The 24,957-nt window shown below is 38.1% G+C and overlaps 1 protein-coding gene and 1 long non-coding RNA gene across 4 annotated transcripts in view; both read right to left on the reverse strand.

Annotated features, from left to right (window-relative positions):
• LOC125742703 (uncharacterized) overlaps window positions 1-11,640 on the reverse strand; it is a 32,975-nt gene extending 21,335 nt beyond the window's left edge. Inside the window, exons 1-4 of one of the 3 annotated variants that reach the window (XR_007398176.1) lie at window positions 11,115-11,640; window positions 10,435-10,489; window positions 8,560-8,615; window positions 4,299-4,861 (exon numbers count right to left, since the gene is read on the reverse strand). This is a non-coding gene — a long non-coding RNA (uncharacterized LOC125742703). Of the gene's footprint in view, window positions 1-4,298; window positions 4,862-8,456; window positions 8,616-10,434; window positions 10,490-11,114 lie in introns of those variants that run through there. The other 2 variants (XR_007398175.1, XR_007398177.1) reach the window with 2 other exon arrangements.
• A 5,208-nt stretch (window positions 11,641-16,848) lies between these two features.
• Window positions 16,849-22,924, reverse strand: LOC125742700 (sterile alpha motif domain-containing protein 9-like). Its single transcript, XM_049014948.1, has 2 exons — window positions 22,841-22,924; window positions 16,849-22,309 (listed from the first exon to the last, which is right to left on the reverse strand). Exons 1-2 carry the CDS (start codon window positions 22,842-22,844, stop codon window positions 17,739-17,741), a joined length of 4,575 nt encoding a protein of 1,524 aa, XP_048870905.1. The 5' UTR covers window positions 22,845-22,924; the 3' UTR covers window positions 16,849-17,738.
• Window positions 22,925-24,957: the final 2,033 nt, after the last annotated feature.

The following is a 24,957-nucleotide window of genomic DNA, read 5'->3' on the forward strand; positions in this document are numbered from 1 at the left end:
GATTATACAGGCATTTTCAAATTTGTGTCAATTTGCCTCTGTTTGTATTAATGTACAATAATAAGGAAAACAAATAGCTGAAACAATCCATTTTATTGATCTGATAAAATAAAAATATGAGTGAACCGTGGTGAATCGAACCCTCTTGGCTCTTTCCTCGTATAGAGTTACAGGAAAGCTACCCGTAAAAGAAACAAATTTGTAGCTTATCTTTGTACTGACTGTCAATAGGATGTAATTTATCAAAGCACAAGTAGTTAATACAAACACTACTGCTATAAATAAGTAATGTTAAAGTTACCGTTGATTCACACAATTTTGCACCAAAATTTTATGGCGCCAAAATAGTATGCGATTTCCATTTCTCTTTCCCACAAATATATTATGACTTCACCAACTCATCTGGATGACCAATAATTTCAAACATCTTGGTCTTTGCCTCATTTTTTATTTTGTCCCTGTAACAAACACTCTTTACTGATATCGGTGAAACATGCCAGGGTGACTGAACCTGCAGGTTCACCTTGCTTTATATTGATATGAAAATAATAACACGATCTCCACCTCAGTCGCTGAACACTTCTCTTTTTATTAATACTTCCCCCCTCCTCTCTCTTTTTTTTAAGCCAAGGGCAAAGTATTATTCCGCTCTACGGTAGCTCTAAAGGGACATATATATATATATACCCCACACACTACAACCATCACAACTCACAAGAACCACCAACACAAAACAAAACAAAGTTTAGTACACCAGTGAAACGTAAAATTAATGTGTTCAGGGTAAAATAAACACGTATTCAATAGATTAGATAATGGATATGTTAATGGGAACTCCAACTATTACAATAGGGCAACCAATATAACGCACTACAGACTGAAACATTTGCACTTGAAGAGTAAAAGTATCCGCCTATGGATATCTCAGTACTGAAAGACCTTTTAACACGTACATTTATTCCGTGTTGACACGACATAAAAAGTCATGTCTATATGGGTTTTTCAACCGCGTAGTTTTATGCCGCCTGGCGACGCGGCCCGTAGACATAAGTAAGGAGAAATTTATTGGAGAACAAGACATAAATGCATTTATCAAGATTTACGCGCCCTCCTATAGAGAATGTCGCTTCGACGCTCCCGCTGCTCAATGTGTGAAGGCACGGTAATGCAGGAGTCAAAAAGATAAAAGCTTTAAAGATTGAAATAGACAAAAACATTTAATCAAGCTTACCTGATAAAATTCACACATCTAGCTGAAACTGGTGTGGAACAGAACCTCCTCGACTCCTGTAAGAATAAATTAAATACTTCACAATTACAGTCGAACCTCGTTACTACGTACAAGACGGGATATCAAAAACATGTACGTTATAAGTATAGAACGTTGTAACCACTTAGTGCAAGATGGATGAAAGAACTCACGAAATATCCATGTAAATGATAAAACTTTAATAGAACAGACCCTTAAATTGACTACAAAACAAACGAACACATTATTACTTGTTAAATAATTCGACAAAGCTCATTTGGATCCTTGAAATTTTCCTTAAATTACTCACGATTACTTAGTGCCGGCCGGCGATTACAGGACCAGGCAACTATGCCAAGAACAGACATAGTTCCTCAGACTTTGTTGTTCAGTATAACAGGAACTTGGCCAATCACTGCTGTCCACAAGAGCCTGCTTTACCACAAGCTCCAGTAATTATCGTCACGTAATCCTACCCTGCCCTCATCTAAAATGACTGGTTCAAGCCAGTTCTGCTTTGTTTCTTTTAGTTCATACAGATCCTACAAAACGAGATCAGACAGAAATATTTGGCTGTTTTACATGTTTTGCTGGTGATAGATCAGGTCTTGCATAGAAGACTTAGAATAGATTATACAGGCATTTTCAAATTTGTGTCAATTTGCCTCTGTTTGTATTAATGTACAATAATAAGGAAAACAAATAGCTGAAACAATCCATTTTATTGATCTGATAAAATAAAAATATGAGTGAACCGTGGTGAATCGAACCCTCTTGGCTCTTTCCTCGTATAGAGTTACAGGAAAGCTACCCGTAAAAGAAACAAATTTGTAGCTTATCTTTGTACTGACTGTCAATAGGATGTAATTTATCAAAGCACAAGTAGTTAATACAAACACTACTGCTATAAATAAGTAATGTTAAAGTTACCGTTGATTCACACAATTTTGCACCAAAATTTTATGGCGCCAAAATAGTATGCGATTTCCATTTCTCTTTCCCACAAATATATTATGACTTCACCAACTCATCTGGATGACCAATAATTTCAAACATCTTGGTCTTTGCCTCATTTTTTATTTTGTCCCTGTAACAAACACTCTTTACTGATATCGGTGAAACATGCCAGGGTGACTGAACCTGCAGGTTCACCTTGCTTTATATTGATATGAAAATAATAACACGATCTCCACCTCAGTCGCTGAACACTTCTCTTTTTATTAATACTTCCCCCCTCCTCTCTCTTTTTTTTAAGCCAAGGGCAAAGTATTATTCCGCTCTACGGTAGCTCTAAAGGGACATATATATATATATACCCCACACACTACAACCATCACAACTCACAAGAACCACCAACACAAAACAAAACAAAGTTTAGTACACCAGTGAAACGTAAAATTAATGTGTTCAGGGTAAAATAAACACGTATTCAATAGATTAGATAATGGATATGTTAATGGGAACTCCAACTATTACAATAGGGCAACCAATATAACGCACTACAGACTGAAACATTTGCACTTGAAGAGTAAAAGTATCCGCCTATGGATATCTCAGTACTGAAAGACCTTTTAACACGTACATTTATTCCGTGTTGACACGACATAAAAAGTCATGTCTATATGGGTTTTTCAACCGCGTAGTTTTATGCCGCCTGGCGACGCGGCCCGTAGACATAAGTAAGGAGAAATTTATTGGAGAACAAGACATAAATGCATTTATCAAGATTTACGCGCCCTCCTATAGAGAATGTCGCTTCGACGCTCCTGCTGCTCAATGTGTGAAGGCACGGTAATGCAGGAGTCAAAAAGATAAAAGCTTTAAAGATTGAAATAGACAAAAACATTTAATCAAGCTTACCTGATAAAATTCACACATCTAGCTGAAACTGGTGTGGAACAGAACCTCCTCGACTCCTGTAAGAATAAATTAAATACTTCACAATTACAGTCGAACCTCGTTACTACGTACAAGACGGGATATCAAAAACATGTACGTTATAAGTATAGAACGTTGTAACCACTTAGTGCAAGATGGATGAAAGAACTCACGAAATATCCATGTAAATGATAAAACTTTAATAGAACAGACCCTTAAATTGACTACAAAACAAACGAACACATTATTACTTGTTAAATAATTCGACAAAGCTCATTTGGATCCTTGAAATTTTCCTTAAATTACTCACGATTACTTAGTGCCGGCCGGCGATTACAGGACCAGGCAACTATGCCAAGAACAGACATAGTTCCTCAGACTTTGTTGTTCAGTATAACAGGAACTTGGCCAATCACTGCTGTCCACAAGAGCCTGCTTTACCACAAGCTCCAGTAATTATCGTCACGTAATCCTACCCTGCCCTCATCTAAAATGACTGGTTCAAGCCAGTTCTGCTTTGTTTCTTTTAGTTCATACAGATCCTACAAAACGAGATCAGACAGAAATATTTGGCTGTTTTACATGTTTTGCTGGTGATAGATCAGGTCTTGCATAGAAGACTTAGAATAGATTATACAGGCATTTTCAAATTTGTGTCAATTTGCCTCTGTTTGTATTAATGTACAATAATAAGGAAAACAAATAGCTGAAACAATCCATTTTATTGATCTGATAAAATAAAAATATGAGTGAACCGTGGTGAATCGAACCCTCTTGGCTCTTTCCTCGTATAGAGTTACAGGAAAGCTACCCGTAAAAGAAACAAATTTGTAGCTTATCTTTGTACTGACTGTCAATAGGATGTAATTTATCAAAGCACAAGTAGTTAATACAAACACTACTGCTATAAATAAGTAATGTTAAAGTTACCGTTGATTCACACAATTTTGCACCAAAATTTTATGGCGCCAAAATAGTATGCGATTTCCATTTCTCTTTCCCACAAATATATTATGACTTCACCAACTCACTTCTCTTTTTATTAATACTTCCCCCCTCCTCTCTCTTTTTTTTAAGCCAAGGGCAAAGTATTATTCCGCTCTACGGTAGCTCTAAAGGGACATATATATATACCCCACACACTACAACCATCACAACTCACAAGAACCACCAACACAAAACAAAACAAAGTTTAGTACACCAGTGAAACGTAAAATTAATGTGTTCAGGGTAAAATAAACACGTATTCAATAGATTAGATAATGGATATGTTAATGGGAACTCCAACTATTACAATAGGGCAACCAATATAACGCACTACAGACTGAAACATTTGCACTTGAAGAGTAAAAGTATCCGCCTATGGATATCTCAGTACTGAAAGACCTTTTAACACGTACATTTATTCCGTGTTGACACGACATAAAAAGTCATGTCTATATGGGTTTTTCAACCGCGTAGTTTTATGCCGCCTGGCGACGCGGCCCGTAGACATAAGTAAGGAGAAATTTATTGGAGAACAAGACATAAATGCATTTATCAAGATTTACGCGCCCTCCTATAGAGAATGTCGCTTCGACGCTCCCGCTGCTCAATGTGTGAAGGCACGGTAATGCAGGAGTCAAAAAGATAAAAGCTTTAAAGATTGAAATAGACAAAAACATTTAATCAAGCTTACCTGATAAAATTCACACATCTAGCTGAAACTGGTGTGGAACAGAACCTCCTCGACTCCTGTAAGAATAAATCAAATACTTCACAATTACAGTCGAACCTCGTTACTACGTACAAGACGGGATATCAAAAACATGTACGTTATAAGTATAGAACGTTGTAACCACTTAGTGCAAGATGGATGAAAGAACTCACGAAATATCCATGTAAATGATAAAACTTTAATAGAACAGACCCTTAAATTGACTACAAAACAAACGAACACATTATTACTTGTTAAATAATTCGACAAAGCTCATTTGGATCCTTGAAATTTTCCTTAAATTACTCACGATTACTTAGTGCCGGCCGGCGATTACAGGACCAGGCAACTATGCCAAGAACAGACATAGTTCCTCAGACTTTGTTGTTCAGTATAACAGGAACTTGGCCAATCACTGCTGTCCACAAGAGCCTGCTTTACCACAAGCTCCAGTAATTATCGTCACGTAATCCTACCCTGCCCTCATCTAAAATGACTGGTTCAAGCCAGTTCTGCTTTGTTTCTTTTAGTTCATACAAATCCTACAAAACGAGATCAGACAGAAATATTTGGCTGTTTTACATGTTTTGCTGGTGATAGATCAGGTCTTGCATAGAAGACTTAGAATAGATTATACAGGCATTTTCAAATTTGTGTCAATTTGCCTCTGTTTGTATTAATGTACAATAATAAGGAAAACAAATAGCTGAAACAATCCATTTTATTGATCTGATAAAATAAAAATATGAGTGAACCGTGGTGAATCGAACCCTCTTGGCTCTTTCCTCGTATAGAGTTACAGGAAAGCTACCCGTAAAAGAAACAAATTTGTAGCTTGTCTTTGTACTGACTGTCAATAGGATGTAATTTATCAAAGCACAAGTAGTTAATACAAACACTACTGCTATAAATAAGTAATGTTAAAGTTACCGTTGATTCACACAATTTTGCACCAAAATTTTATGGCGCCAAAATAGTATGCGATTTCCATCTCTCTTTCCCACAAATATATTATGACTTCGCCAACTCATCTGGATGACCAATAATTTCAAACATCTTGGTCTTTGCCTCATTTTTTATTTTGTCCCTGTAACAAACACTCTTTACTGATATCGGTGAAACATGCCAGGGTGACTGAACCTGCAGGTTCACCTTGCTTTATATTGATATGAAAATAATAACACGACCTCCACCTCAGTCGCTGAACACTTTTCTTTTTATTAATACTTCCCCCCTCCTCTCTCTTTTTTTTAAGCCAAGGGCAAAGTATTATTCCGCTCTACGGTAGCTCTAAAGGGACATATATATATATACCCCACACACTACAACCATCACAACTCACAAGAACCACCAACACAAAACAAAACAAAGTTTAGTACACCAGTGAAACGTAAAATTAATGTGTTCAGGGTAAAATAAACACGTATTCAATAGATTAGATAATGGATATGTTAATGGGAACTCCAACTATTACAATAGGGCAACCAATATAACGCACTACAGACTGAAACATTTGCACTTGAAGAGTAAAAGTATCCGCCTATGTATATCTCAGTACTGAAAGACCTTTTAACACGTACATTTATTCCGTGTTGACACGACATAAAAAGTCATGTCTATATAGGTTTTTCAACCGCGTAGTTTTATGCCACCTGGCGACGCGGCCCGTAGACATAAGTAAGGAGAAATTTATTGGAGAATAAGACATAAATGCATTTATCAAGATTTACGCATGCTCCCATAGAGAATGTCGCTTCGACGCTCCCGCTGCTCAATGTGTGAAGGCACGGTAATGCAGGAGTCAAAAAGATAAAAGCTTTAAAGATTGAAATAGACAAAAACATTTAATCAAGCTTACCTGATAAAATTCACGCATCTAGCTGAAACTGGTGTGGAACAGAACCTCCTCGACTCCTTTAAGAATAAATCAAATACTTCACAATTACAGTCGAACTTCGTTACTACGTACAAGACGGGATATCAAAAACATGTACGTTATAAGTATAGAACGTTGTAACCACTTAGTGCAAGATGGATGAAAGAACTCACGAAATATCCATGTAAATGATAAAACTTTAATAGAACTGACCCTTAAATTGACTACAAAACAAACGAACACATTATTACTTGTTAAATAATTCGACAAAGCTCATTTGGATCCTTGAAATTTTCCTTAAATTACTCACGATTACTTAGTGCCGGCCGGCGATTACAGGACCAGGCAACTATGCCAAGAACAGACATAGTTCCTCAGACTTTGTTGTTCAGTATAACAGGAACTTGGCCAATCACTGCTGTCCACAAGAGCCTGCTTTACCACAAGCTCCAGTAATTATCGTCACGTAATCCTACCCTGCCCTCATCTAAAATGACTGGTTCAAGCCAGTTCTGCTTTGTTTCTTTTAGTTCATACAAATCCTACAAAACGAGATCAGACAGAAATATTTGGCTGTTTTACATGTTTTGCTGGTGATAGATCAGGTCTTGCATAGAAGACTTAGAATAGATTATACAGGCATTTTCAAATTTGTGTCAATTTGCCTCTGTTTGTATTAATGTACAATAATAAGGAAAACAAATAGCTGAAACAATCCATTTTATTGATCTGATAAAATAAAAATATGAGTGAACCGTGGTGAATCGAACCCTCTTGGCTCTTTCCTCGTATAGAGTTACAGGAAAGCTACCCGTAAAAGAAACAAATTTGTAGCTTATCTTTGTACTGACTGTCAATAGGATGTAATTTATCAAAGCACAAGTAGTTAATACAAACACTACTGCTATAAATAAGTAATGTTAAAGTTACCGTTGATTCACACAATTTTGCACCAAAATTTTATGGCGCCAAAATAGTATGCGATTTCCATCTCTCTTTCCCACAAATATATTATGACTTCACCAACTCATCTGGATGACCAATAATTTCAAACATCTTGGTCTTTGCCTCATTTTTTATTTTGTCCCTGTAACAAACACTCTTTACTGATATCGGTGAAACATGCCAGGGTGACTGAACCTGCAGGTTCACCTTGCTTTATATTGATATGAAAATAATAACACGATCTCCACCTCAGTCGCTGAACACTTCTCTTTTTATTAATACTTCCCCCCTCCTCTCTCTTTTTTTTAAGCCAAGGGCAAAGTATTATTCCGCTCTACGGTAGCTCTAAAGGGACATATATAAATATATACCCCACACACTACAACCATCACAACTCACAAGAACCACCAACACAAAACAAAACAAAGTTTAGTACACCAGTGAAACGTAAAATTAATGTGTTCAGGGTAAAATAAACACGTATTCAATAGATTAGATAATGGATATGTTAATGGGAACTCCAACTATTACAATAGGGCAACCAATATAACGCACTACAGACTGAAACATTTGCACTTGAAGAGTAAAAGTATCCGCCTATGGATATCTCAGTACTGAAAGACCTTTTAACACGTACATTTATTCCGTGTTGACACGACATAAAAAGTCATGTCTATATGGGTTTTTCAACCGCGTAGTTTTATGCCGCCTGGCGACGCGGCCTGTAGACATAAGTAAGGAGAAATTTATTGGAGAACAAGACATGAATGCATTTATCAAGATTTACGCGCCCTCCTATAGAGAATGTCGCTTCGACGCTCCCGCTGCTCAATGTGTGAAGGCACGGTAATGCAGGAGTCAAAAAGATAAAAGCTTTAAAGATTGAAATAGACAAAAACATTTAATCAAGCTTACCTGATAAAATTCACACATCTAGCTGAAACTGGTGTGGAACAGAACCTCCTCGACTCCTGTAAGAATAAATCAAATACTTCACAATTACAGTCGAACCTCGTTACTACGTACAAGACGGGATATCAAAAACATGTACGTTATAAGTATAGAACGTTGTAACCACTTAGTGCAAGATGGATGAAAGAACTCACGAAATATCCATGTAAATGATAAAACTTTAATAGAACAGACCCTTAAATTGACTACAAAACAAACGAACACATTATTACTTGTTAAATAATTCGACAAAGCTCATTTGGATCCTTGAAATTTTCCTTAAATTACTCACAATTACTTAGTGCCGGCCGGCGATTACAGGACCAGGCAACTATGCCAAGAACAGACATAGTTCCTCAGACTTTGTTGTTCAGTATAACAGGAACTTGGCCAATCACTGCTGTCCACAAGAGCCTGCTTTACCACAAGCTCCAGTAATTATCGTCACGTAATCCTACCCTGCCCTCATCTAAAATGACTGGTTCAAGCCAGTTCTGCTTTGTTTCTTTTAGTTCATACAAATCCTACAAAACGAGATCAGACAGAAATATTTGGCTGTTTTACATGTTTTGCTGGTGATAGATCAGGTCTTGCATAGAAGACTTAGAATAGATTATACAGGCATTTTCAAATTTGTGTCAATTTGCCTCTGTTTGTATTAATGTACAATAATAAGGAAAACAAATAGCTGAAACAATCCATTTTATTGATCTGATAAAATAAAAATATGAGTGAACCGTGGTGAATCGAACCCTCTTGGCTCTTTCCTCGTATAGAGTTACAGGAAAGCTACCCGTAAAAGAAACAAATTTGTAGCTTATCTTTGTACTGACTGTCAATAGGATGTAATTTATCAAAGCACAAGTAGTTAATACAAACACTACTGCTATAAATAAGTAATGTTAAAGTTACCGTTGATTCACACAATTTTGCACCAAAATTTTATGGCGCCAAAATAGTATGCGATTTCCATCTCTCTTTCCCACAAATATATTATGACTTCACCAACTCATCTGGATGACCAATAATTTCAAACATCTTGGTCTTTGCCTCATTTTTTATTTTGTCCCTGTAACAAACACTCTTTACTGATATCGGTGAAACATGCCAGGGTGACTGAACCTGCAGGTTCACCTTGCTTTATATTGATATGAAAATAATAACACGATCTCCACCTCAGTCGCTGAACACTTTTCTTTTTATTAATACTTCCCCCCTCCTCTCTCTTTTTTTTTAAGCCAAGGGCAAAGTATTATTCCGCTCTACGGTAGCTCTAAAGGGACATATATATATACCCCACACACTACAACCATCACAACTCACAAGAACCACCAACACAAAACAAAACAAAGTTTAGTACACCAGTGAAACGTAAAATTAATGTGTTCAGGGTAAAATAAACACGTATTCAATAGATTAGATAATGGATATGTTAATGGGAACTCCAACTATTACAATAGGGCAACCAATATAACGCACTACAGACTGAAACATTTGCACTTGAAGAGTAAAAGTATCCGCCTATGTATATCTCAGTACTGAAAGACCTTTTAACACGTACATTTATTCCGTGTTGACACGACATAAAAAGTCATGTCTATATAGGTTTTTCAACCGCGTAGTTTTATGCCACCTGGCGACGCGGCCCGTAGACATAAGTAAGGAGAAATTTATTGGAGAATAAGACATAAATGCATTTATCAAGATTTACGCATCCTCCCATAGAGAATGTCGCTTCGACGCTCCCGCTGCTCAATGTGTGAAGGCACGGTAATGCAGGAGTCAAAAAGATAAAAGCTTTAAAGATTGAAATAGACAAAAACATTTAATCAAGCTTACCTGAAAAATTCACGCATCTAGCTGAAACTGGTGTGGAACAGAACCTCCTCGACTCCTGTAAGAATAAATCAAATACTTCACAATTATGATAAAAAAAAAATCAGAAACAAAACGAGGTATTGCTAAAATATATTGCACTATGCTTTCAATCATGTTAACATGCCCAGGCGAGTTTGGCAGCCAGTTGAAATTGGAATTGATTTTTTTTTTTTTCCTTACTTAGGAATTCCTTTTCTTTCTATCGAACTTTCCCCTGCTTCTCTAGTATTCTGCCTTAATGACGTTGTAATGTACTACAACACACCCGTGTACAACGCCTTCGGTAAACTGTGATAGACGTGATAAAAATGAATTGAATAGATATATTTACATGCTATTGTAGTTATTAGTCTACTTTTTTTGTAACAGACTGTATGGGGCAATTGAAGACACAAATAAGGGCATAAATTTGCACAACTATACAAAATCAAAGGTTGTCTGACAGCGTTCAATTCCAGTATGCAAAACATGAGTGAAATGTAGAAGTAATGTCTATCGTCTTAACGTATTCAATGTTACAGTGCATTAAACAGGCCATTTTTATTATTGGCTTACTAATCTCCACTTTTCCACATAATATTACTCATTGTGTTGCCTAATTGTAACTTTATGTTAGTAAAACATTTTTATAGTGCACTTACCGTCACATTGAAAGTTTGCATTCATTTTCTTTTTTCACTCGTTTCTTCATCAGAATCTACATAGTACCTTAAGAAAATAAATGATACAGGTATGTGAAGTCGGTAAGATATTTAGGCTTAACCATTTCCTTCAAAAACATCATTCCCTAAAAACGTATACATTAGATGTGAAGCCGTGTCGGATTACCACACCCCTTAGCTCGGCGGAGACGCTATGTTAGGTTTCGATTACTGCTCAGTACATTGTCATGACAACGTGAAACACAATGATCAATAAGTCATGCGAATAAGTATCATTCTTTTTGCAAATCAAACCCTGTAAGATGTCGCTGTAGATTTGTCAGCATATTAATGTAAAATCCTACAGTACAATACCACATCACAATAAAGTGCCTTAGTTTTCACTGCCTTCTGAGTAATTTTGATTAAGCGGGAATTTGCCGCGTTCCATTTTAACTCGTAACTCGGAGTTTCTATTCCGAAACTCAAAAGGTAGAGGAATCTACACAACCCCCGCCTCAGAACTCAAGATGGCCGCGCCCTTTATTAATAGATGTTAAATATATAGTTTTATACCGTTTATTAGCAGTTACGTATTATTTGTGGCTCATTGAATAGGTGGTAAACCCAGTGCTGTACAACAGAGTTGCCAGCTTTGGTCAGCTGGCTGGCGTGAGATTTTCAATTCCAGACAAGTCTGCACACGCATTTATATGAATGTAAAAGTTTTATTAGGCTACCTGGTAAATAGTCTGTAGGGTTTGTGAACTATGTCAACACCTTTGATATAGCAAATTTTAGGTTTATAATGGAATAACATAGGTTTACTGTAAGACTGTACGAATATGATCCAGTCTGTTGTCAGCAGAAAGTCCAAAAGCCAGTGTCTGTCACGGTCTGGGGTTTTTTCTGTTGGACTACTGTAGGCTCTACGCAATCACCAAGTTTAACTCCTGTGTTAGAGCCAAAGTACAGAAAAAATATCCTTTTAATATTTTTTGTTGATATTTCAAAATCGAATGTTATTTTTGGGCTTACATACCAATAGCCATTGTTAGGGTTAAAAGTACGGAAATGTACGTAGCGTTATTGTCGCTGCGTTTCTATTGGTCAATGTGTGAATCCAGGGCTGTGCATGTGAGAACGGTAAAAAAAGGAAAAAGAGGAAAAGTGGACATATGCGCAGCTTGGCAGTATATAGTTTTTGGACCGTGAATCCTAATCCATTATTATTTCGTTCATTGTTGATTATTAATTAGTAAAACTGAAGCTTATTCACAACTGGATGTAATCCCGTTGATGACAACCTTTTTGAAAATAAAAGAGTTCGACGGTTACAAGGATTTCGAGTGAGTAAGTTCGGTTGTTAACGAAGTGGACGTGGATACGAGTCAAAAAGTTGTCTGGTCTGCTCATATGAGGAAGTGGGTGAATTTATTCGATTAAAACCCTGAAAATTTTCCACTACACCCTGTCCCCTGCCACATATTGAAGAAATCTTGGACACCGTAGACAGCTAGAGGGGGTTCAGATTGCTGGACCTCCGTAGCAGCTGCTTGCAGGTGGAACTGACTCCCAAGGCCTGGGAGAAGACGGGCTTCACCCTGGGGTGCGGCCTGTAGCAGTTCTGGGTTGTCCCCTTTGGTCTCTGCTATGCCCGCCTGACCTTCGAGAAGTCGATGCAGCGGGTTCTTGAGGGCATCCCGGAAAGCTGCTGCGTGTACTTGGGCGATCTACTGGTCCACGCCCACACCTTTGATGATACAGCAGTCAACCTGCACCTGTTGTTCAGGCCCATCCAGTGGGTGAATCTCCAGCTGAACCTGGTGAAGTGCAGCGTCCTGCAAAGGGCAGTCAAGTTCCTGGGTCATGTGGTCAGTAAGAAAAGCACTGAGACAGACCCAGAGAAGATGAATTTATTATTATTATTATTATTGTATATTTACAATTTTTGTATTTTTTCCCAATTTCGCCTCTGCCATGGTGAGAATTTGCACACAATTTTTTCCACATACCTGATGTCTATGAAGTGTCGAGTGATATGATGTGACAGTATTATTGGAAGTAAAAAAAAAACTTTACTAAGCAGTAGTGGTGTTTAGAGGTGCCAACAAAGGGGGACATTTGCAAGGGGCACATGGAGAAATCTGGCTAATTTCCTGCCCACTAGTTGCGGTACAGAAAAGCTTGACAGGTTCAGGCCACATACTGTCTTTCAGGTCAATATAGCACTTTGGGACAGCCCCAGTCCCCTCCCCCAACTCCCCCTCCATCTCAGCTTTCATTTAATAATATGAGGAAGGAAAAGTATAATGCACTTTTGTTCCATGTAATGAAATGTAGCCTGTTGGACTGGACTGACATGCAAATAATCACGAGATTATGAGAGATTGTTTGCACAGACCACTTATTGGACAGCTTCATACTCTGTAAAAACCTCTAAGTTACCCAAAACAATTAAGTCACCTCTAAAGCAAACAATTCCAGCAATGAATTAGTGAAGGCCACCAAAATGTCTTAAGAATATCAAGTATGTTTCATTTATTGTGCCAAAGCAATCAAGAAAAACTGTAACTGTTTTGGGTGAGATATGGCCTTTTGCAGCTAACATATAGTGTTGTGCTATATGCATGCTGTTTTGAAAAATGCTCTTGGTTTGGAGCATGTTAAGTATGTTTTATTAAATAGGCCGAAGTGATCGAGAAAAAACTGTATTCATGCCAAAGACACCAGTTTCAGCATCGCATTACAGTGACAACAAGACCATGAGACACATTCGTCTGACATGTATTTTTACATATTAAGTTGTTCCTCCAGATTTGTAAATTTAAAATTAGCAGTTTCGGTTATTTGCGAGTTGGCCACGAACAATGAAATGGGAATATTTTTGGACTATGCGTAAGTCAAAAATATATAATCAATACTGAAACTAATTTGGATCACAAAAAATCACATATTAGTATCAGTGTTATTTGAAATTTGTTAGTGTACGTGCATATGAGGTCTTTAATATCAAAAATTATTTTTGGTAACAAAAACAAAAGAGCCTACACATCTTGGCTTGGGTTTGCCATGCGACTGTGTCTTGGCAACACGCCTCACTCACACGTGTGTTAGCTGTCTCTGTGACAGTGGAATCTCACGTTTCTCACAGTAACTTCTAAAGTTGTCAGTGTCATTCATTTTGCATTTTTAATAATGGGCCAAAGTATTATTTGCAAATTTTCCACATTCGTTGGAATCTTCCACCCATAACCGTCACCAATGTGAAGGGGTGACTGTATATCCATCCATACATTTTCTCTGCCCACTTATCCTATATATAAACATAAAACATAAAATCCCTACTGCAGCTCAGTGGGGAGCACGATGACCTCACACCTTCATGCTTTTGACTATGGTTGTGTGGGTGATATTTGCACACCTTCCCGGTATTTACATGTTCCTTTCCATGTCCAGAAACGTAGCTGAATTAGAGACTACATTTTCCATAGTGCTGGGGAGTTGCAGTGTCCTGCTGCACTGCTTCTGACAGGATCACAGTAAGCTTGCAGTCCAGCAAAGATGGCACAAAGGAAAATTGATTGGTAATATATTTGCCTGTACAAAATATAACCAAAAACTCTTTGCAGAATTGCCTCTATGTGAATACATGGTGATTTCTGACTCTAGTGAGTGTATATAGTATATAACAATCTATTATATTAATTTTAAATGCACTGAAGATGTATAATGATGAGCTACCAGCTGGTGTAGTCAACTACGGAGACCTTTTCTAGCAATTGTCAGGGCATCAGCTTTCCAAGACGCAGCTACTGGTCCTCAGCGCACAACATGGCAGCAGTGTGCGATACTACGGTTTGTTAGTATCTGATGCGCACCAGATACTGTCATTTTTTTTTTATCACCTATGTCTCTTTAGTGGCTCCGTAATAAATGGACCTTTCAGCAGATAAGAAAAATATGCATGTTTATCGATAACAAAGTTTTGCTTCAATGGGCCGTGAATCACGATTAGACATGTGTCCACTACAGTGGACTTCATGCATGTATGAAGTCCACTTTGTCTAACATTGACATCCACGTGGTGTCAAGGTTCATAAAAATGATCCTGAAGTCGCGACAATTCATCAGAATGACTTGATTTTAAAAACATGATTTCGTTAGCGTTTAAGTAGACAAAATAAGTCCATGTGACCATGTACTGGTAACGGTATTTTAGTGTTTTTAGAATTATAAAAGCATTGTGAATGGTATCAGCTCAGCGACCTCCATAGATTCTCATTGGTTTTAATATAATATAAACTTATATTCATTTTTTGAAGGGGACGGGGTCTGATGAAGTGAATGTGTTATTGTGTTAATTAATATTACTACTATTATGATTAGTATGTAGTTTTCACTCCCTTTTGGGAGGTTAGCGTCCTGTGCCACACTCCAGTCCAGTCGGTGGCGGTAATGCTCCATTAAAGCTGCTAACCAACTGCCATAAAAATCGAAGAAGAACTGGAAAGACGCGTTCATGGTGATCTACAGCCATGTGCAAAGATGCTAGAACGTCACCGCTTCCTATTTAAAAGGTCGCGGGAAATTAGCGCTCGTGTGAAGCTGGAAGATTCATATACGTCGCGGTTAACATGATTGCTACGCACAGGTTTAAGCGTGGTGTTGATATTGCTGCGATTTCGGGTTGTAGGAACATAAATTATTTAAATACGAGATTTGCCTTACTTTTTAATTTTATTTATTTAGGTGTTTTATCTCCGGGTGACTGGCTAAATATTTTGCCATAACATATTGTGATGCTGGCCGACAAAGGAGAGCAAGGATCCAGGTATGCGAGCAACAGCGCGGTTTAATGAGGGCACTGGAGCGAAAGCACAAACGGAGTAGCAATGAGAAGTTGGTAGTCGAAAGCGTAGGTCTGAAGCTAGGAGATCCGTCCAACAGGCATACATGGGACACGAGCGGGGAGCGGGAACAGGACTTGCTGGTCTCAGCGGGGAAAGCTGGTCAGGTTCGGGAGCGGTTCTGGGAAAAGGACGGGTAAGAGGCAAGGTGAACACACAGGGTAGACAGACCTGGTACGGGAAAGAGGGCAGACGAAGCACATGGTGGACTCCGCCTGCATGGGCGTGACACATATACAGATATTATCATTCATAGAATGGCATTCCAATGCCATTCGAAAATTCGGTCATATGGAGCAATAGTATTGGAGTATTTATAGTTTTTTTCAAAGACGCTAAATATCTAGCGCTGCCTTCATGCTGTACCCTGTTTGTGTGAGCGCTTGTCCGCAACACGCCCCAGTGAAAATGCATCCCTTTGAAACACTGCCTAAAACAATTAACTTTAAACGTAAGCGTACAGATAAGAAACATTTATTAGTTCAAGAACGGTTGTGCTTTTCGTGTTTTTCGTTATATTGGGAGGTGCCTTGTCCATTTCCATGTTAAAAATTTTAAAATAATACACAAAAATGACAAATTACTTTTATATGCCTGAGACCTTTTTTAAGAAAAGGTGTTATAAAGTTGTATGACCGCTTTTATTGAATAAATAAATGATAAATACGTATTATTCTCAGGTAATGAGTACTTGCATCAAATCCACGTATTTGACTCTTTTCTTATATAGTGCTTATACAATCATTTGTGAGTGTTCTGGGGTCTCTGGTAAATTACATTTATGTGTGGATAATAACTTTAATAATACGGCTGAATCTTGGAACTTTCATATGAAGTTTCAGCATTGTGATAGTTTTATTTTTAATTTGGAGCACACAGACAGCAGAAAGAACAAGGTTTAAAATATCAGTCAGAGTGCATTGACATTTACTTATTTATGAAAGCTTTTGTACAAAGTCACATACAAATAGCACATTACAAACATACTTCTGTCAAGGAGTTGGTTGGGCATAAGTGTGGCTTTTCTGATCTTCCAATGGATGCCCATTTACAAATGTAATTAAAATTGAAGTATACACACGTATACAAATATATTTTAAAAAAAAGAACCTATTAACCTGTTAAAATCAAAGTGCATCACTAAGAGCATTCAGAGAACATAGATTGGTTTAGGCTACTAGAGGTGTTCCGGGAAGAAATGGGTCTTGATAGGTCACAGTACCACCAAAGCTAGTGCAATACAATATCTACAGTAATTCAAGTCATGTCAGATCAATTTCATTTATAGAGCATATTTAACCCCTGACCAGCTCTAATCTTAACTTTAAATAAACAAACAAAATACGAGACTTGTGGCATTTTTACTTTTTGATTACATTGACAGATCTTTGTAGGAAACTGAAATATGGTCCCCACAATGTAATATAAACTTAATCTACACACACACACTCCAGTTTGTCAACTGCTGTTGTTTTAAGGTCATCATGCTAGGATTAGAGTTTTCCCCATAGAAATGAATGTGGAGTCCCCACAAATATATAACTACAAACCTGTGTGTGTGTATGTGCAAAACAATATTTAAATATTTACAGCTATTCAGTGAAGTGTCATACGGACATTACGTAATTATTACAAATTTAATTGGCTTGTACATTTCACTGATGAAACACGGCATTAATACAATTGCACTACACAATTGGCTCTAACCTGGTCCCTATGTCTCACTGGCATCACAGACAGTGATGCCACAAGCAACAGGTCCTTGAAATGTAAATCCCACATAAAATTCAACATTCTCGTTACCATCAGGTACTGAATCAGAGTTCAGGGCACGTATCTTGATCTCCTTCCCTTTACAGCCTTTGATATAGACATTTCCATGTTCCGTCCAGCCTTGAACACGTTTCAGCATGTGCACAATCTCTGGCGTTTTCCAGATATATCCATCAAACCACTTAATTCTTTTTTGTGACACTGTGAATGTTTTGAAGGCCTGTATCATACTTTTGTGGACAATCTTACTCAGGCCACTTCCTTTGCCAAGGTAGAAATGCGTGAAAACTCTCAGCTCTTTGTGAGGCACATTTTTCTGTTTAATTTTGAAGCTTCGTTTCAAAACATCCAAAGCAGACATAAGGATTTCATATTTGTTATCTCTCTCCTGATTGGTGTCGCCATCCTCTGGCCAGAAAAGCAATGTGAGTAAGAACAGGGCATTGGGGTGACATCTGTCTCTGTCCCGAGGGAACTGATGGCTGCATGCTTGAAGCTCCTTGAGTTTAGAAGAAGTGGATGCACTTGAAACACACCCTAAGGCTATCTGAGATGCTATGTAGTTGGCCAGTTCCATTTGATCAAGTTTCTTCAGCCCACCGTATACAGTAACGATGGATTCTAGTTGGTCCTGTTTCTTTTCAGACAAAAGAGAAAAGATGCTGGTAATATTATCACCTCCAAGAGAGCAAAGTTTCATGCGTGTTGATAATTGATTTTGTTCTTTGGAGGGCAACTCTACATCTTTGAAAAAATTCCCATACCAGGCAGTTTGTCTTGCAAGCCATTTTACTGGATTCCTTGTTTTCAGTTCAGTGCTGTATTGTTCATCATCATCCAAACTGACGTCCATCTGGAAATAGCTCAGATCTTCTGAAATCCTTGTGAGGGCATCATGCATATTCTTGTGAATGAATTTCAGTTTACTGTGAAAACACTCCCACGGCTTTTTCACCCTTTCTGGAATGTGACCTGTCACTAAGTACTGCATGCACTCAGAGCGGCCCTTTTCTCCACGTGGAAACACTTTCAAGACTAGATCCAAAAGATCACGCTCTACTTGAACTTCTGAGAAGTAGCCTGAATTATTCATAGAGTCCTGTTCCAAATTAGCTGCTCCCTCGCAAGTTCTGAAGCATTCAATTGCTTCTAGCGCTGTTGCAATTGTGTCCACAGTGCTTTCAGGACTGATGTTACCGTCAAGATTTTTATATTTGTCATTGAACCATCTTTTAAATACTTGGCCCTTTGTATCCAAGATATAGGAGTTGTGTGGCATCTTTTTCTCGGCTATATCTGCCCAGACCTTAGCTTCTGGAAACTTCTCATATGTGTAACACAACCGTGCAAGCTGCTGAGCAAAGAAGGGATCTTCATTAAACCGCGTGTAGGCTGCTTTCAGGATCTCGAAAGCCTTTTCCGGATTTTCCTTCTCCAAAATGTGTTCAATGAGGGGAGAAAATGAAGTGTCAGATTTGTCTCCTTTAATGATCTTATTGCGTCTCATGCAGAGGTCACGCAGGAATCTGTGGTAATGCTCTTTTCCAAAACTGTTCTGAAAAAGCACATCATCTTTCAGTAGTTTCATGGCTATGTCACTCTGCTGCTGGTCTTTGCCCAAAAGTTGGCGAAGGACTTCTTTAGCAATCAAGGGATGAAGGATGCGTATGCTTTGAATATGAGTCTTCTCATCTCTCAGATGGATGAAGAGAACTTTGGCCTGCTTGTTTAATGATGATTCAAACAAGTGCCTTCTGCATCTATCTGTATGTTTTTTTCTGGTCTGCTTGTTGGCAGTGGGTTCAATATTTGTCTGCATGCTTAGTAGTAGCAGAGCTTCACAATGGGACTGAGAGAGATAGGAGTTTTGCACATAAGTATTGAGTAATGCCACATAATGAATAAGGTGAGTGACAACATCTCCATGCTTAATGCCAACAAGTAAATCTTTCACAAATTTGATGATGTAGTCTTTGTTAAATTCCTCACTCATCAAAACAAAGGTTATGATGTAATTGGCTGAATATTGCTTTTCAACTTCAGTCTTTTTTCGTGCAAACTCTCTCTTCTCTTCTGCTGACAGTTTATGAGTCACGGAAAAATTCTGTAATGGCGACTCCTTGCTCATTTTTTCTGGTTCATGTGATTGTCTGCAGCTTAGTAAAAGAAAACACAGTGTCCCTGGCTTGATCTTCTGAGTTCTCACAGCCGATTCAAGCTCTCTCCTTAGATCTTCAAGGTATTCTGTGTCGAAATCTTCAACCAGCAAAAGAACTGGAAGACATTTCTGTGCGTCGACTTCCTCATACTCTCGCAGCCTCACAGCGTGCTCAGCCACTTTTGAAGCAGAGAATGAGTGTCTTGCCACTGCACATCTGAAGTTTTTCCTGTTATTCCAGAGCACTTGCCGTGCAACAGTGCTTCCACCACTACCTGGTTGGTGGTATATTCTAAGATCCTGAATGGCTGTCTGTTCGATACTACACTTGGGAAGGTCACTGATACGTTTGGAAATTTCTTTATATGTATCTCTCTGGATGAATTCCCCAACATGTTTCTTTTCTGACAGCCAAAAATTGATCCAACTCACTTTGCCCCCGCGATAAAAATTCTCTTCAATGACTTTGATTTCATCCTCAGAATCAGTTATGGTATCATCACACTGGTCAATGCTCAGAATTTCTATAGAAGACATTCTTTCTTCTTCAATCTTTTCAAGTTGGCAAACACCTTTACTGAAGACAGAAAGGTGCTTGGCGACCCTTGTTTTGGAGGGCTGAAGCTGCTGAATTGTAGCATTGACATGGCTCATTTTCATCCCTGAAATACTCTTAGACTGCACAGTCTCAGCAGTGCAAGACCACTGAGCATAACCTTCCCATTTGCTGTAATTGTCTTCAGACTCTGAAATGCAAATGATATCATCATGACCTTGCATTTCAGCAATGAACTCATGGAAAGTGTGAACGATCGGTAGCTCAACTGGAGAGGTAAGAAAGAAAATCACAGAGAAAGTGCCATTTGGTAAGATTTGTTTACAAATCAGACACACTGCCTCCTTTAGAAATGTCTTTCTATTTGTAATCCATGCAATTTCATCACAGGGAGTCTCATTTCCACGGAAATCATTTCGTCCATTGCAAAAAATCCAGCTGACCTGTTCAAACAAACGCAATTCACCTTCAAAGTCTTTAATGCTCATTTCATCTGGTATTTTGTAGTTTTGTAAGAAATGTAAATTTGCTGCATGGTGCTCAATGTATTTTTTGCATAATCCAGATGCTTTGGAGTCGGGGTCAAAGTCAAACACACAGAAAATTTTCAGATCCAGTAAAAAGTCAATGCATTTCAAATGTTCTTCCTGAAATCTGTTTGCAACAACAATGTGCCACTTTTCCTTTTCGATTTTCCCTTTTCCATCAGTGATCAACATCGCCAGTTTTCTTCCAAGGTCAACACTCACATCTGGAACAATGTGGTCCTTTTCAGCTTCTTTTCTAAGCTCATCTCGGTGTCTTAGACTGGAGTAAAACTCTTCCTGATTGCTGATTGGTTCAGTTTTGGAACCATTTCTACGGTACATCGTTTTCTTTTCATATTCCACCTTATTTGAATCCTCCCTGAAATTCGGCAGATGGACAGAGAACAGTTTGCTGGACACGATAATGATTTTTGGTTCAATATCAATTTCTACCACATAATATTTTTCTGTGCTGTCAATGTCTGAAACTTCAATAAACTCCGGTGGGCGAATACACTGTGCTGCGAGCTCACTGTCAGATTTAAAGCACTTATTCATGTAGTCTAATGCATCAACATACACATCTTTGTCTTTAATAGGAATACCTATTATCTCACCATGAACATAACCAGAGTCGCTCACACTGTCCATCACACCGAAGTGTATTGTGCCATTTGTTCGCATGTTCATACATCCACAGGCGAATTTGAAAGTTTCTTTGGCAAGTTTGGCTTGTAACCTCTGATTGTCCAAGTCAGCAGCAATTTCAAATGACTTGTATTCATGACAAGGAGAAATCATATCAACAACGCCCGATTCAGGCTTTAACACATTGTGCTTTGCATATGTGAAGTTAACCCCCTCTTTGCCAAAAGGCCGAGGTTTGCAGTCTCTTTTCGCAGACAACCCTCTCTGAGAAGCTTTTTTTATTTTGGTTTTTGATTTTACTTTGCTTCCATTCCCACTTAAAACACACTGCTCTTGCTGGTTTGATTGATTTTCACTTTTCCCTGCAGTGGCATCTTGAGGCTTAGTAGCTGGAGAAGAATTGGTGAGCTCATCCCTTTTGGTCATCAGAAGATGGATAGGTCCAGATTTCATTCCAATCTTGTTTTTCAGATATTTTTCAGTTGCTTGTAAGAGGACCACCCCATTGACTTCTTCCTCTTGAAATTTCTGAATATACTTCTCATCAATTTTTATGGACCTCAACCAGGTGCTCACATCGGATTCTGTCCAGCTTTCAATTGGTCGTTTTTCACTTTCCTCAGCTTCACCAAGAAAAAAATATATAAAACATTATATTATACCACCAGAAAATAGGTATATAATTACATCTCCATCAATCTTCCAAACCTATGTGTAGGTACAGGGTCATGGTGTATACACATACATATGTAATTTTGAGGGATCAAACCAATCAATTGTCATATTAAAATTCACTTATTTATATTAAAATATCAAAATATCCATGAAATCATCCATCCATCCATTCTCTGTAACCGCTTACCCTATTACATGAGATCAATAGAAGGTAAAATAAAACAGCAGTAGAATAAATCTGCTAAATTAGGAGGAAATTAGCTAATTCAACATGAATTTCAACATCATCCATCCATCCATTTTCTATACCCGCCTGTCTCATGTAGGGTCAGGGGTCTGGAGCCACAAGCTATCAGCATAAGGCAGGAAATAACCCAGGATGGGGCGGCAACCCATTACAGAATTTTAACACCATAATTTTACAATTTAAAATTATGTTAAAAAAAGGCAACTCTCTCTACAAAACTAGGGAAACTTACCCATTATGGACTTTTTTTTGCCTGAAGACCAGGGACACGCAGACTGACGCAGGGTAGAGTGTGATACTTAATGCAGAGATTTACCTGCAAAATAAGTAGAGATTAACAAAATGTCAGTTAACATATCAGTATCGCCCGATATCTATTGAAAAAATTAAGATACCGTTATTGGTCCAATATGTTAATATTGACTGAAATTTAAACTTTATTAATATTCAAAGTAAGCAGCACCAGAGCTAAAGACAAAACTACTATAATGATGGAGCTCAAGACAACAAGATGACATGGAAACACGAGTTACCTATAGCGTACAAAATAATGTGTAACCAGGTAAAATACTACTTATGAGATATACCTATGCTTATGCTAATGTGTCACTATTATTGCACAGTCGTTGTTGCCCTTTGGATCCTGTTTAGTCCTTCAACACTGTCCGCTGCGGTACCCACTGGAGCGGTGAGTGAGTCCCACAGCTACGTGCCTCAGAGGTGCCCAAACCCAGTCAGCACTGAGTTCTCAGAGGCACGTCAGCTGAAGTGGAAACCGCCGACAGGCAGACAATCTGAAAACCTCAGTGCGTGCAGGTCGAGGTGTACCATGTGGTCAGTGTGTAACTTCCTTAGCTCTACATGACAACTGTTTTCATTTATCGTTTTCTTATTGACACATCTTTTATTTTACTGATGCACCTTATTCCAGTTTAATTTTGGGGTGTTTTAGACAATATGGCATTTATGAGGGAATTACAGGACCAGGCAACTATGCCGAGAACAGACATAGTTCCTTAGGCTTTGTTGTTCAGTATAACAGGAACTTGGCCAATCACTGCTGTCCACAGGAGCCTGCTTTACCACAAGCTCCAGTAATTATCGTCACGTAATCCTACCCTGCCCTCATCTAAAATGACTGGTTCAAGCCAGTTCTGCTTTGTTTCTTTTAGTTCATACAAATCCTACAAAACGAGATCAGACAGAAATATTTGGCTGTTTTACATGTTTTGCTGGTGATAGATCAGGTCTTGCATAGAAGACTTAGAATAGATTATACAGGCATTTTCAAATTTGTGTCAATTTGCCTCTGTTTGTATTAATGTACAATAATAAGGAAAACAAATAGCTGAAACAATCCATTTTATTGATCTGATAAAATAAAAATATGAGTGAACCGTGGTGAATCGAACCCTCTTGGCTCTTTCCTCGTATAGAGTTACAGGAAAGCTACCCATAAAAGAAACAAATTTGTAGCTTATCTTTGTACTGACTGTCAATAGGATGTAATTTATCAAAGCACAAGCAGTTAATACAAACACTACTGCTATAAATAAGTAATGTTAAAGTTACCGTTGATTCACACAATTTTGCACCAAAATTTTATGGCGCCAAAATAGTATGCGATTTCCATCTCTCTTTCCCACAAATATATTATGACTTCACCAACTCATCTGGATGACCAATAATTTCAAACATCTTGGTCTTTGCCTCATTTTTTATTTTGTCCCTGTAACAAACACTCTTTACTGATATCGGTGAAACATGCCAGGGTGACTGAACCTGCAGGTTCACCTTGCTTTATATTGATATGAAAATAATAACACGATCTCCACCTCAGTCGCTGAACACTTTTCTTTTTATTAATACTTCCCCCCTCCTCTCTCTTTTTTTTAAGCCAAGGGCAAAGTATTATTCCGCTCTACGGTAGCTCTAAAGGGACATATGTATATATACCCCACACACTACAACCATCACAACTCACAAGAACCACCAACACAAAACAAAACAAAGTTTAGTACACCAGTGAAACGTAAAATTAATGTGTTCAGGGTAAAATAAACACGTATTCAATAGATTAGATAATGGATATGTTAATGGGAACTCCAACTATTACAATAGGGCAACCAATATAACGCACTACAGACTGAAACATTTGCACTTGTAGAGTAAAAGTATCCGCCTATGGATATCTCAGTACTGAAAGACCTTTTAACACGTACATTTATTCCGTGTTGACACGACATAAAAAGTCATGTCTATATGGGTTTTTCAACCGCGTAGTTTTATGCCGCCTGGCGACGCGGCCCGTAGACATAAGTAAGAAGAAATTTATTGGAGAACAAGACA

The sequence above is a fragment of the Brienomyrus brachyistius genome, chromosome 5 (genome assembly GCF_023856365.1).
Source record: "Brienomyrus brachyistius isolate T26 chromosome 5, BBRACH_0.4, whole genome shotgun sequence".
Classification (NCBI taxonomy): Eukaryota; Metazoa; Chordata; class Actinopteri; order Osteoglossiformes; family Mormyridae; genus Brienomyrus; species Brienomyrus brachyistius.